Here is a 13,395-nt window from a genome sequence, read left to right as displayed (position 1 = left end):
ACCTCGACAGGATCCCTCAAAAAAGTCTCTTCTCCCCTTAAAGTCTCCACGGATGGACCTCTACATTGCATCCAAACGTTTGAGAAACCTAGTTACAGCATTACGTGGACCTCCTTGACATTCACGTGGTCTTGTAGCTAGGAAGAAAAAAGTACTAAAGCCAAAGGAAATTTTTCGAATGTTATCCTTCTCGCTTCTCTCGAAGCACAACATTCCACGGGGCAAGATGTTTGAAGACATTTTTCAGCACTTCAGGTCCCTGATGAGGAATAAAAGGAGAAGCCAGTTAATAAAGCCTGAATTATAGTGGAGTTCTCAATAGTCTCATAATTCCCCCAGAACAAGTGGAAATGTTCATAAGGACTTTGGAAAAATCAGTCTCTAGCACCCTGAAACAGACCCCGTAAATAGAACTCTATATTCGATGCATCAAATTGTTGTAGGACCACCGCCATTGAATTCGACATGGTCGAAAACCCCTATGGGTCAAGTTTCAGCTTAATCGGGCACTCCATGATAAAGTTATGGGTAAAAGACCAAAAAGGGGTAGGCCGCACACCATTAAAGGTAACTGTTTGTACATTCTCGGGCAGTGATTTTCGAGGGGCATATCTCACTCAACCTGAGTTGGATCACACTCAAATTTTGTAAGTATGTTCATCTTATCAATACGAGCGTTTTGATATATGACATGCCCCGTGACGACTCCCAAGCAGGGAGAACAGCTAGAGAGAAGTCAATGATTTGTGACGGAAGTTTCAAAAACTTCAGCAACGACACGTCTTGTTCGAGCGACAATTTCACGGTGCTTGCGCCTCGGATTGATATGAGACCAGTTCTATCACATGTGTAAGGTTCAAGGCTACCACTGGTTTGAACCCCGTGTATGATGAACGGTCGGATTTTACATACAAAGTCGATAAAGTTGTTGTAAATTCTGATTGTTGGATTTCATATTCCAACAAAAAACCGAAGACTGCAAAATCTTCGTCCGGGCACAAAATTGAGCTGCGTTTGTTGGCACGCGATCGTGACGGCATGCTCAGTGCAATATAGCAAAGAAATCATGAAGAAACATCAAGATATGAATACACTATCGATCCGAAATTTTCAACATTCATCCAAATTTCAAATCGCATGATCATGGTTTAAAAACGTGATCCGTGGCTCGAATTTGGTATCAAATCGATCGCCATGACAATCCCTATTAGAAAGAAATCATATTTTTGTGAAACGGACATCAGAGCAATCCCGGATCATGTATGGAAGATCACGCATGTTCTATGGCAGCAACAGGGACTATTTTGAAATTCCATGTATTCTTAAGCAGGGGCAAAATATTCATTTTGCACCCCTTTTTTAGAATTTATTTTAATTCAAATAAATTGTAATTAGCATCAATTAGGATATTTTTTGAGCATCCACCCATGTTTGGGCCCAATTGTATAAATACATGCTAAACCTAATTGTAAGGAGATCCCCCCCTCGAACTTTCAATTCATCAATAAAGTTTAAGTTTTCACATTGAGTTGATAGGCATGTCTTGGAGAGAGTTAGAGGAGAGAGAAAAACTAAGTCAGTACCCCTCTTCTTTAAGGTAATTCTCACTCTTCCTTTCTTCTCTCTCCTCCTTTCTCTTTCTTTTCTTCCTTCTTCATCTTTTCTCTGCTTCTCTTTCTTCCTCTCTGTGAACATGCACGACTGTGGTAGAGCCATGCATGCATCTCTCTTCCTTTTCTTTCTCACTTCTCTCTTTTCTTCTTCTTCTTCTCCTTCTTTCTCTCTTTGTTCTTTCTTTTCTTCTCTCTGTCTGAACGTGCATGGTGATGGCAGCGCTATGCATGAATTTCTCTCTCTATTTTATTTTCTTTATCTAACACACATGGCGATGACAGCGTCGTGTGTGTTTCCTCCTCTCTCTTCTCCTTCTTCTTCTTTCCTTTATTTATTCTCTCTCTGCTCTATCTTTCTCTTTGCTTCTCTCTGTCTAAACGTGCATGGCAATGGCAGTGTCATGCATGAACTTCTCTCTACTTTGTTTTCTCTCTAACACACATGGCGATGGCAGCATCGTGCATGTTTCCTTCTCTCTCTTCCCTTCTTTCTCCTCTGGATCTTTCCTAATCTCTTTCCTTCTCTTTCCTTCTTTCTCCTCTAATTCTTTTCTAATCTCTCTCCAAACTTTTCTTTTCTCTCTCTTCTTTCTTTTCATCTCTCATTGCTCACTTTCCTTCTCTCTCTACTTTCCTTTCTTATTTCTCTTCCTTAAACCCTCTTTCTTCCTCTCGATCTTTCTTTCACTGACCCTGTCACATAGAGGTAGTGTCTCTAGATCCGTAAACACCTTAAATTAGGCCCCATAGAGGTAGTGTCTCTAGATCTTCAACGCAAACACAACAGCCGCAAGCTCTAAGTCATGAGCTGGATAGTTTTGCCCATACGGCTTCAACTGTCTGGAGGCATAAGCAATGACCTTACCTCTCTGCATGAGTACACAACCGAGCCCTTCGGGCAAGGTCATTATGGGGTTGTGGTGACTCTCTTCTTAAGTTCTTGGAAGCTTCTCTCACAGTCCTCTGACCACACAAATGTCACATTCTTCTGCGTCAGCCGAGTAAGGGGAAACGCTATCTTGGAGAATCCCTCTACAAAGCGCCTGTAATATCCTGCTAACCTCAGAAAACCACGAATTTCAGCCACATTTGTCGATCTCTCCCACTTAAGTACGGCTTCAATCTTTGAGGGGTCGACGGTGATCCCATCTTTAGAAATGATGTGCCCAAGGAAGGATACGCTAGGGAGCCAAAAGACACTCTTGCTTAATTTAGCATCTTTCTGACTTCAACGTTTCCAAAACCGTTCTCAGATGCTGCTCGTGTAGTTCTCAGCTTTTCGAATATACCAAATTATCGTCAATGAAGACCACTACAAAATCATCCAAGAAGGTTCAGAACACTATATTCATCAAATCCATGAACACAGAAGGGGCATTGGTTAACCCAAACGGCATTGCAAGGAACTTATAGTGACCGTATTGAGTTTTGAAAGCGGTCTTTGGGATGTCTCCCTCCTTCACAGGTAGTTAGTGATAACCTGATCAGAGATCAATCTTTGAAAACACTTGGGCCCCTTGGAGCTGGTCAAAAAGGTCATCAATTCTAGGCAGGGGATACCTACTCTTTACTATTACTTTGTTCAACTGCCTATAGTCAATGCACAGCCTCAGGGACCCATCTTTCTTTTTCACAAACATGACTGTTGCACCCTAGGGTAACACGCTAGGTCGAACCAATCCCTTATCCAATAATTCTTGTAACTGCTCTTTCAACTCCTTCAACTCTGCTGGAGCCATTCTATACGGGGCTTTAGAAGTGGGAACAGTGTCAGGGACTACATCTATTTCAAACTCAATCTCCCTCATTGGAGGCTGGGATGGCAACTCTTCTGAGAATACTTCGAGGTACTCTCTTACTAGTGGTATCCCTTCAAACTGAGATTGGACGTCCCGATTCTCTACTACATAAGCTAGATACCCTTTGCACTTCTTAGACAGGAGGAAAGAAGCCCGGAGAGCAGAGATAAAGTGCAGAGGGGAAGTATCCCTAGTGCCCTCAAAGTGTAGCTCAGCTTGGTGTCTAAAGGTCACCGTCTTTTCATGGCAATTGACAGTGGCATGGTGTGTGTACAACCAATACATGCCCAAAATAACATCAAAATCCATAATCTCTAGGAGGATTAAGTCTACAGGCAAGTCATGCCCAGCAATTGTAATTCTACACTGTCTATACACTCCATCAGTTTCCATAGAATCCTCAACAGGTGTGCATACTGCTAGAGTAAAATCAAGACATGCGGGCTCAACATTTAGATAGCAAGCAAAATGGGGTGCAACAGAAGTGTGCGAGTGATGTTTGGGCACTTGAAGATCATACCGAGATGTGAAAACACAGCCTCCATGATTGGAAACTAGTTTGGTGAGGCCGCACCACAATAGTGTAAAATCTACCCGTTTGTGGTACATTGGGCCCATAATGTTTCCAAGAGGTCCTATTGAGCCCAAATTTGATCCCTGAGGAGTTTTTCAATGTTTTGGACACAATGGCAATAGTCTGATACTGTTTTGAAGCCTTCAGAATAGGGCTACAGTGGTAAGGTCTCTTTTTGGTATGATAGGAGCTGGTCTTTGAGAACTGAACTTCGTCCTGATCGGGTCAAAACTTATCTGAATGAGATGACACATTACTAGTATCCTTCGGGCATCCCAAACTACCTTTTTTATGCCTTTCAAAGCTATTTAGCACATTTTCCAAGGTTGCCCAGTTTTAGGCTTATTTTGTAGTGTTCCATTGGTTTGGTGGTATCTTGGGTATTGGCAGGACCAGGTTGTTACTGGCTCTCTTCTTATTTGTACCAAGTATGTAAGTACATCAAAAATGATGTACAACATGGAGCCTCATCCACAATCTCAGTCCCAGCTTCAAGGATGCCTCCTTCAATAACGATGCAAAAGTGGTCTCCTTGACTCAATGGTGAAAGAATCGGAGGCTGTACTATTTCAGGCTCAACATGCCTCTCAGCAGGAGATGCCTCGGCTTCTATGATAGGAGGAGGAGTACTCTCCATCTACCAACTTATCCTGAAAGAAGTCTGACCAGACAGACTTGGTCGAGTAGTAGTAGATACAGGCATGGTCTCTTAGACATAAGGAGTTAATGCCTCTGAGATTCAAATTGGGCAAGGGGAAGCCCTCATCTTCGCACTCTTCTTTGGTTTGAGAGCCAGTGCAACTCCTAAAGCGATTGGAACCGCAGGAGATACTGTTGCACTCGGCATGGTCCTTTTACGACTAACCCCTCTTGGGTACTTCAGCAATCGCAATAACAACAGGTTCAAGGACCTCTACAACTTTCTTCTTGGCCCCTTACTTCTTTGTTCCCTACTTTGGGATCGTCTCAGCCTCTAGTTCAAGGGTGGCATCTGTGGTCTTCTTACCATGACGATGTCTGACGAGGGGAGAAGAATGAGGTTCACCCCCTATCAAAACATTGAGGTCTTGAACTGGACAATCTTCATGACCCGGAACAACTCGACCCTTGGTCCATTGAAACATGGAGCAAAGGTCATAAAAAAGTGACCTGGTTTCAACCCCAAGGGGCAGGTATTAGTTTGAGAGACATCATCATGTCGTATCATGGATATAATCATATCATCAGGCTCATTAGCTTAAACGACAACATCATGCCATTTTTTTTTTCTGGTTTTTCACAGTGAACACAGTCCACCTTTAAAGGCATATCATGGGATTCAAAAATCATTTGAACCTGAGACCACTTTTATAACAATCTAGGCTCATGAAAACACAACTTTTATGAAGGGGGTAAACCCAATTTTTAGTTTAAAGGTTGCCAAATTGTTTGATGTTCTTGAACAATTTCATGTTTTCACAGCACAAAACCCAGGGTGATACCTTAATAGAAATACGGTCATAACTTTCAAACCACAAGTAATTTTAACATGATTCCAATACCATTTTCAAAATAGATTCATTTATCTATCATTTTGAAGTAGTTTAATCTCATTCTGATATGTTTTGATTAGTGAAAAGCTCCACACAAAAACACGTTAAATCCTTGGAATTTCATTTCACAAATCTGACATGCTTGAGAAAATGGTTAATAATTTTCAAACCAAATGAAATATTAACATGAGGTCTTTTCCATGATAAAATAGATTCTATGCGCAAATTTTCCACCATATTTCATGATCTACCGAGAGATTTCAAATACTCAAACAATTTCTCAAACATAAGCCACTGTTCTGAAAAACAGAGCACACTTTAATAGGATTTCAATAACATGCACCTACACCTACACTCACACTTACACCCATACTCATACTTGAGTTCCATATTTTGATAAGCTAAGGAAATACGCATCATCAAAAGCATGGAATCATAGAAACCAAATCCACTTATATGCATTAATCGAAAGTCCAAAGGGTTCCACCAACTTCACCTTGATTGCCAAGCTCCAAAGCCTTAGGTCCAAGCTTAAAGGATTAAGGCTTGGAGAGGTCAAATGACTAAGGGAAGAGAAGGTGAACATATGTGAGAGATAAAAACCCCATTTCATGAGTGGTGGGGTGTAAAAATAAGCATGGGTGGTGGCAGCATGCAATTGCTACATGGCACACTTGTGGCTTGCATGAGGAGAGAGAGGGAGCAAGCATGAGAGACATCATGATAGTGGGTGCAGCATCCATGTGCTACATGGAACTCATGCATGAAGAGAGAGAGAGAGTGAGAGAGAGAGAACATGAAAGAGAACGAGTTCCCTAGACTAGCGTACACCACCCGTGCCCAGCGGCGCGTTCATTGGCCCACACCCTCAACGCTCGTCCAGCCATCCGCACTCGCTAGCGCGCAATATCCATCCGCACACTCATCGCGCGCACTCATCCATCCATGCTTATTAGTGCGCACGTCTACCTACGCTCAACAGCGCGCTTGCTACTCTCAACGGCTCATTGAACCATTCACGCTCTCTACACATGCACTCATCTGCCTGTGCTCTTCGCGGACTCGTCTTCCCGCATGACCTCTGTAATGTGCATCCACCCACACGCGTTCGCCTGACCGCGCTTAGCCGCGTACTTACCGTCAACACCCCGAGAAATTCTGGGTCCTTACAACAATTGACTCATTTCGTATTGTAGTATTTTTTTGTGTCTGTATGTAATTCACTCTTATTTTAATGCTTCAACACCTAATTTATACCCACCTTGGTTACCTCCAAAAGACATTGAATCATACTTATTGAGTACTCATTTTCTAAAAATTTGCATTTGAAAGTTGATTCGTACTCACAAAATTTAGCACTCCGTTCATCAGATTGTTATTTGGAGCACTTATGCACCATGAGAAACAATGTTCTCCAATATTACAAGTCAATGCCCAAAAAAAGAAATAAAAAATCCTTATTAACCCCAAGACCACTTCTCAATAAAGTAAATGATGAGTTTATTAATTCATACGCAGGCTTGTTACATCGGCTTGAGGGAAAGGTGATCTTCAATGGGGTGTGTGATGAAGTAGTTTGGGAAGCCCAATCGGATGGATGATGCTCGGTTAAATCAGATTATACTTTGCTACTTCATGACAGAATAAGATGGAATAGACAAGCCTTTAGACATGTATGGTCTTGAAAAATTCCTCACAAGGTGGTGTTGTTTCAAGGTAAGTCTCTTACTATTGATAGCCTTATGAAGAGAGGCAGCACTATTACAAATGTTTGTTTATTATATAAAGAAAGCGATGAGAATGGGGATAACTTATTTCTTCATTGTCCTTTTACCTATGACATTTGGTGTTGGTTTTTCAATAAGATAGGGGTTGCTGGATCCATACCTCAAAGTCCTTTAAACTTGATTAATCATTTAAGCTTCATGGGGTTACCTAAGGTGGGGAATATCATCTCGAATATTGGAAGAGCAGCAATGCTTTGGGAGGTATGGCTAGAGACGAATATGGGTGTTTTTTAAGGGATTTCTATGGATAAGGATTTGATGGGAAAAAGGATGTCACATACGATATGAAGATAGTTATTAGTAACTAAAGAAGGTTTTGCGATTACAAAGGTGGATGTAAGTTAATTTGGGGATTCTCATGCAATAAAGGAATATTAAGATAATACCAAGAGGTAGATGGGAGGCACCGGATATAGGAAGTATAAAGATTAATAATGATGGGAGCTCCTACGGTAATCCAGGACAAACAAGCATTAGAGGGATAGCGAGAGATCATAATGGCAATATTGTTTTCTCCTTTGCTAGTACGTGTGGTGAGAACACAACTAATGGGGCTGAAATACTGGCAGTTCTCCAAGGAAATCTGATTGTTCCTTGTGTAGTATAAGGGGATTCTTTAAATGTAATAAGCTGGTGTTCTAATATTTGAAAACCACGAGGGACGCTGAAGTCTCTTTGGCTAGAGGCTATGGATATTGGAGACTCATTGGATGCATCATTCAGACATGTGCCTCGGGAGGCAAACGACTTAGTAGATTCTTATGCGAAGATGAGTGTTTCTCTTTAATCTCTATTAGTTTTTTACTCTGCTTTAATTTAGTTCGTTTGCAACTTTTTTTCTTTCTATCAATAAAATTTTGAACATTGTCAAAAAAAAAAAACCAAAACAAAGAACAAAAAATTTCTTATTAATCCGAAGACCACTTTTCAATATATTTTAGTACAAAAATACCCTTATTAAATGAAATTCATAAATTATGTTTGGTTATGTTCAGGTCTAACTAAAATGCCATAAAGCCCTTAAAGTTTAGTTCCCGAAATAATGTAAGAACAAGAATGTGATTCTTAGATAAATAGGATCAAGAAAGGCCTGCAAATAATTGAATTATACGGTGTAGGTTCAAAGAGAGAGATAGGGAATGGGGACTAAATGGGGAGCAGGGTGTTCTGCTAAGACCTAGGGTGTTGTGCTAAGACCTAAGGGGTTGTACTAAATCACTGAGCTTAATTCTTTGTTTTATTTGGCAATAATCTTAGAACGAAACCGTTAATAACTCGTGGACACGGTTTCGATGAGTCCACGCCGAAATGAATCACCTCTTAAATTTTTTATTTCTGAGAACGGATTTTCATTTAATTTTCAAGGATATGTAATCTCTAGCATGACCATGAATATAAAAATAAACAATTTTTGAAATTAAAAATAATAATTCTATTAAAAAAACATTTGGACTGTTGGTTTCAAATATTTTTAGATGGACTACCTATTTGCATCCCTCTATAGGATTCTTTATACCTCCAGGATCACAAATATAGAAATGTAGTCCCTGCCGCATGAAACAATTTTTCATAAATTATTACAACTAAATAACTAAGGTTAATTCTTTGTTTTATTTGATAATGAGCTTATTACCGGATCATTACTAACGTGTGGTTTATATATGACCAAGGCCCTAAACAATTAAAGTAAAGTGCACCTTCAAATAATATTGAAAGATGTTTCAAAACTAGAAACCAATGTGATGCCCTGAAATTTTATTTTCATTTCTAATGATAAAATTTTAAGCTTCAAAATTTGTGTAGATCAAGCAAATCAATAAACACTTGAAAAACTTGAAAATTGATGTCCAAAAATTCATTACAAGATGCACTATTTTCAAGACTTGAAATCCATTTTTTCTCATGTCTGTACATATTGAGGATGAGATGATCAATGTGAAGATGAAAATTGACGTCCAAAAATTCATTACAGGATGCACTATTTTCATGACTTGAAATCTATTTTTTCTCATGTCTGTACATCTTGAGGATGAGATGATGAATGAGGGGATTTTTTTAGCTCGAAACAACTTTTAGCGAATTTTTTTAGGTTCCCTATAATTTGATTGTTTAGGGCGTCGCCCTTATATAAACTTTTTCCATAACTTGTTAACAAACAAGTAGTCTGATAATGCCACACAAAATGAAATTATGAAACACGCAAAGTCTCAAGGCCATTCTTTGGCTGACGTACCACACATGCATGGTTTACATTATTTTTAAATGGATACAAATTGTATAGAGCCAAGGATCTAAACAATCAAAGTCAAGTTCACCTTCAATGGTGTCGAGAAATATGTTTTTAATATTGGAAATCTTTGTAATAGTCTTAAAATATATTATCTTTAATTATAAAATTTAAAGCTTTAAAAATAGTGTAGATCATGCAGATCTATGGACAAAAAAATGCTGCCAAAAAAAAAAATTGATTGCATCTTATAACTTGAGATTAAGTGTCAAGCTGAAGGGTGAAGACGTTGAGGATTTAACTTTTAACACTCGAATGATCAAATTCTCTTAATTTTAAAGCCCGACGTCCAAGTTATACCAGCCTTTCTTACCTGCAAAAAAAACATTACAATCATACAAGTTGAGTACTATATAACTCTAAACATTTACATTTGGAAGTCGATTCGTGTTACAAATACTAAAGCACTGGGTACATCGGATTATTATTCGGAGGATCCATGAACTATGGGAAACAATGTTCTGCGATTGAGTTTGAGGTCACATTCTATGTTTCATCGAATCACAATTTTGAGCACCCATGACCATCAATATTTCATTTGTGGAATCAATTCCAAAAACAATACGATCGCGATTCTATGAAGGTGGAAGCAAGATTCTATGTTGATCAAATCACAATGTACTTGATGTTGTGGATTCTAGATTTAAAAAAAATCAAATCAAGATTCATTATATGCGGGATTGAGAATCACCAAATGTGGAATCAAGATCGAGATTCAATAAATGTCGGAATCGAGACACAATAAATGTTGGAATGGGAAAAAATTTAGAATGAAGATTCCTAAATTAATAAATTGAGATTTTTAACTTAAAGAAAATGGCTTCCCTGAAGATTTCTTGATAGAATCGCAGAAATGGGATTCTGTCTGGGAATAGAGCTTCCTGTTAATATGATTTGAACTCACAACCCATTAACTTCAAACGGGCAATGCACCACCATAAACGAATGGCAACTACTATATGGCTCTCAGAAATTTAATTCTTAATTAGCCAGTACAAAAAGAATTATTTTGAATAATGAAAATAAATCACAATAACATTTATGAGTTTTCTTACATAAAATAACTTTCTTTTTTTATATTTACATTTTTGGGATTTTTTTTTAAATAGTATATTGAAAGGGAAAGAAATATACATCGTACAAAAAATAGGTAGCCCACATCCTAGACCACATCCTAGGTGCTCTATACCAGCACTCGTACAAGCGGTGGGTACCTAGAACATTGTCTATGTGCACTGCATAAAACATGAAATTTATGGCAAGTAGACTGATCAACCACTACTTTCTTAGTTTTGTCCCTGAGGTTTCCCAAGGTATATATTATAGATAGCAAAGAAAAGGGCAAAGGACTTACTCTTAACGATCTACGGACACCCTCTTTAGTCCAAAACTTCCAGTGTGGACGACCAAAGTTCGGGCGTCGAGTAGATGCAAAATACTGGGGAATGGCAATTAAAGTTTTTTTTTTTTTTATTACCTGAAAACAAGGTTAACTATTATAAAAAAAAAAAACTATACAAACCTCGAGAAGTTAATTATAAAAATAATAAATAAAAAAAATAAAAAAAACCATACAAGCCACGAGAAGTGGTAACAAGCAGCCCACAAGTCAAGTGCTCAGAGTATAGAAAGTAATTTCCCAGGATGAGAAAGGGGAAGGCAGAGAGAAAAGAAATAAGAAGAAAAGGGATTAGGTCAATCTTCCAAGAGTTAGTCACCTGCGAATAAGAAAACAATGTGGAGTGGTAATGAGGCAGCCCACAAACCGGTTGCTCAAAGTACAATGCTTTCCAAGAGTGAAGAAAGAAGAAGAGGAAGAAGGAGATGAAATAAAATAAAAGGAGACGTGAGCAAAAACAAGAATCAAAGTCGAAGAAATCATCATACAAGCCACTGAATAACACTAAAATTAAAAGAAAGATGATGGGTGGAGAGCAGCAAAGAGAGGAATTGAAAAGGAGAGGAAGGAAGGTGGACAGGTGAGCAGGTAGAGAAGGGGGAGGGCCACAAAGAAAAACGAGAAGAAAAAATGAGTAAGGCTTAAGGGGAGGGCGAAGAATGGGGTACCAGTGGGAAGGTGCAATGGATAACAAGAGCAAGGAGTAGGGGAGAAAGGAGAGGATGAGAGTTGAGAAGGGGGAATAGATATAGGAAGATGTGGGAGGGGAGATTGTATTGCAAGAAACTAGGTCTAAATACATTCTATTGCTTTTTTTTTTTTTCTTTTTCTTTTATAAGATTTTTTTACTTTTTTTCTTCTCTCTCTTTTTTTTGGAAGGAGTGGGAAGGGGAGGAGCGCAAAACTAGAGGAGAAGAGAGAAAGGGGGGAAGCGGTTAGAAGGGGCTCCTGTCTGTAGCAGAAAGATGTAGGCTCCTTTGACAAACTATCTGCTACTATATTGGCTTCTCGTAGGAAGTGCTTGATGGTGACCGGCAGTAGAGATATGCAAAAGAAAGCAATATGATAAAATATGGGTGACTTTCACCAAGGGGGCTGATGTTGGTTAGAAGCCCAGAGAATAATGTTGTTGGAATTGGACTCTATTTGCAAGTCATTGTATTGTGGGCCATCCTAAGGCACTCTCTTGAGACCTTCGAGAAGAGCCAAGTCCTCAGCTTTGGTAGAGTCTGCAATTCCTAAGTGTCTTGAGAAGGATAGGAAAGCATCTTCAGAGTTAAAAAAGGTGCCTCCATAGCCGAGGGGCCTGGGTTCCTAACAGAGGAGCCATCAGTGTTAAGTTTGAGAAAACTAGGGCAGGAGGGTTCCACACAACTCTAATCCAAGGTGAAGGGTTGCAAGGTTCAATAGACTATCCTAATTACCTTGGCAACGAGATATGGGGCAGGAGGTAAAAACATGAATATCTTGTGCCCAAAAGGATAACACCATAAGGACAGAATCTAGGAGAGGGTGTTATTTCCTAGCAGTGCCACAAAAATCCCTCGCATTCCTCTCTAACTAAATACTCCACAGAAGAGCCACCATAGAGATATGCCACAATTGCCTACCAATTCTAGGGAGGGGAGAAGAAAGAACAGCTGAAAAGAGGTGAGGTAGAGAAGGAGGATTGACCCCTTGAAGGCCAAAAAGTTGAAGGAGAGGAGATCACAAGGAGGACACCTCACAGTGGTTAAAGGGAGGGGGGATGGTCTCCTCTCCTCTTCCTAAAGGCACAAGAAAACAATTGGGGAAGGAGAGACCATGCCTCTGCAATTGGTCCAAAGTCAGGACCCTTCCTTGAAGGAGGATCCACATGACGGCTTGGACCTTGTAGGAAACTGGAAAGAACCAAGACTAGTTTAGGAGTGGGGGAAAAACTGTGGGAAGCAAAGCCAAGTAGAAAGAGGAGACATTGAAAGCTCCAGGGGAATTTGGGGCCCAAATAATGGAGTCCTCTTTGGTAAGGTGGAAAAAGAGGGGGGCCAGCAGATGGAGGAGGGAATTGAAAGAATTGGCTTCGGAATGAATAAGGCTCCGCCTGAAAATAGGGGTCTAAACAATGGAGGATCCTCCACACTCGACATACTAGGCAATGGATGCATCTTGGTTACTCACCAAGAGGAAGAGAGGAGGGAAGAGCTTATCTAGGTGTCGCTCTCCAAACCACTTGTCTTTCTAGAATCTAGCCCTTTGTCCATTCCCAATCTTGAATCTAATGAAATTCCTAAAGGCAGCCTTACTCAAGGAGACGCACTTCCAAGCACCAAAAGCTCCATAGAAAGGAAAGTAGGACAGCCAATCATTATCGTTGAGGCCATATTTAGCTTGAATTACCTACTTCCAAAGGAGGGTGAGTGGGAAA

The 13,395-nt window shown here is 39.8% G+C and overlaps 1 protein-coding gene across 1 annotated transcript in view; it reads right to left on the bottom strand.

Annotated features, from left to right (window-relative positions):
* Positions 1-9,509: 9,509 nt before the first annotated feature.
* CCB4 (cofactor assembly of complex C) overlaps positions 9,510-13,395 on the bottom strand; it is a 67,389-nt gene continuing 63,503 nt past the window's right edge. The window contains exon 8 of the mRNA XM_020670167.2: positions 9,510-9,905. Within this exon, the coding sequence (XP_020525826.2) occupies positions 9,852-9,905 (54 nt within the window). The 3' untranslated portion in view covers positions 9,510-9,851. The remainder of the gene's footprint in view (positions 9,906-13,395) is intronic.

The sequence above is a fragment of the Amborella trichopoda genome, chromosome 10 (assembly GCF_054954075.1).
Source record: "Amborella trichopoda isolate Santa Cruz 75 chromosome 10, AtrichopodaSantaCruz75HAP2 v2.0, whole genome shotgun sequence".
Classification (NCBI taxonomy): domain Eukaryota; kingdom Viridiplantae; phylum Streptophyta; class Magnoliopsida; order Amborellales; family Amborellaceae; genus Amborella; species Amborella trichopoda.
Note: the sequence above shows the minus strand (reverse complement) of the source record. Positions and strands in the feature narration are given on the sequence as shown.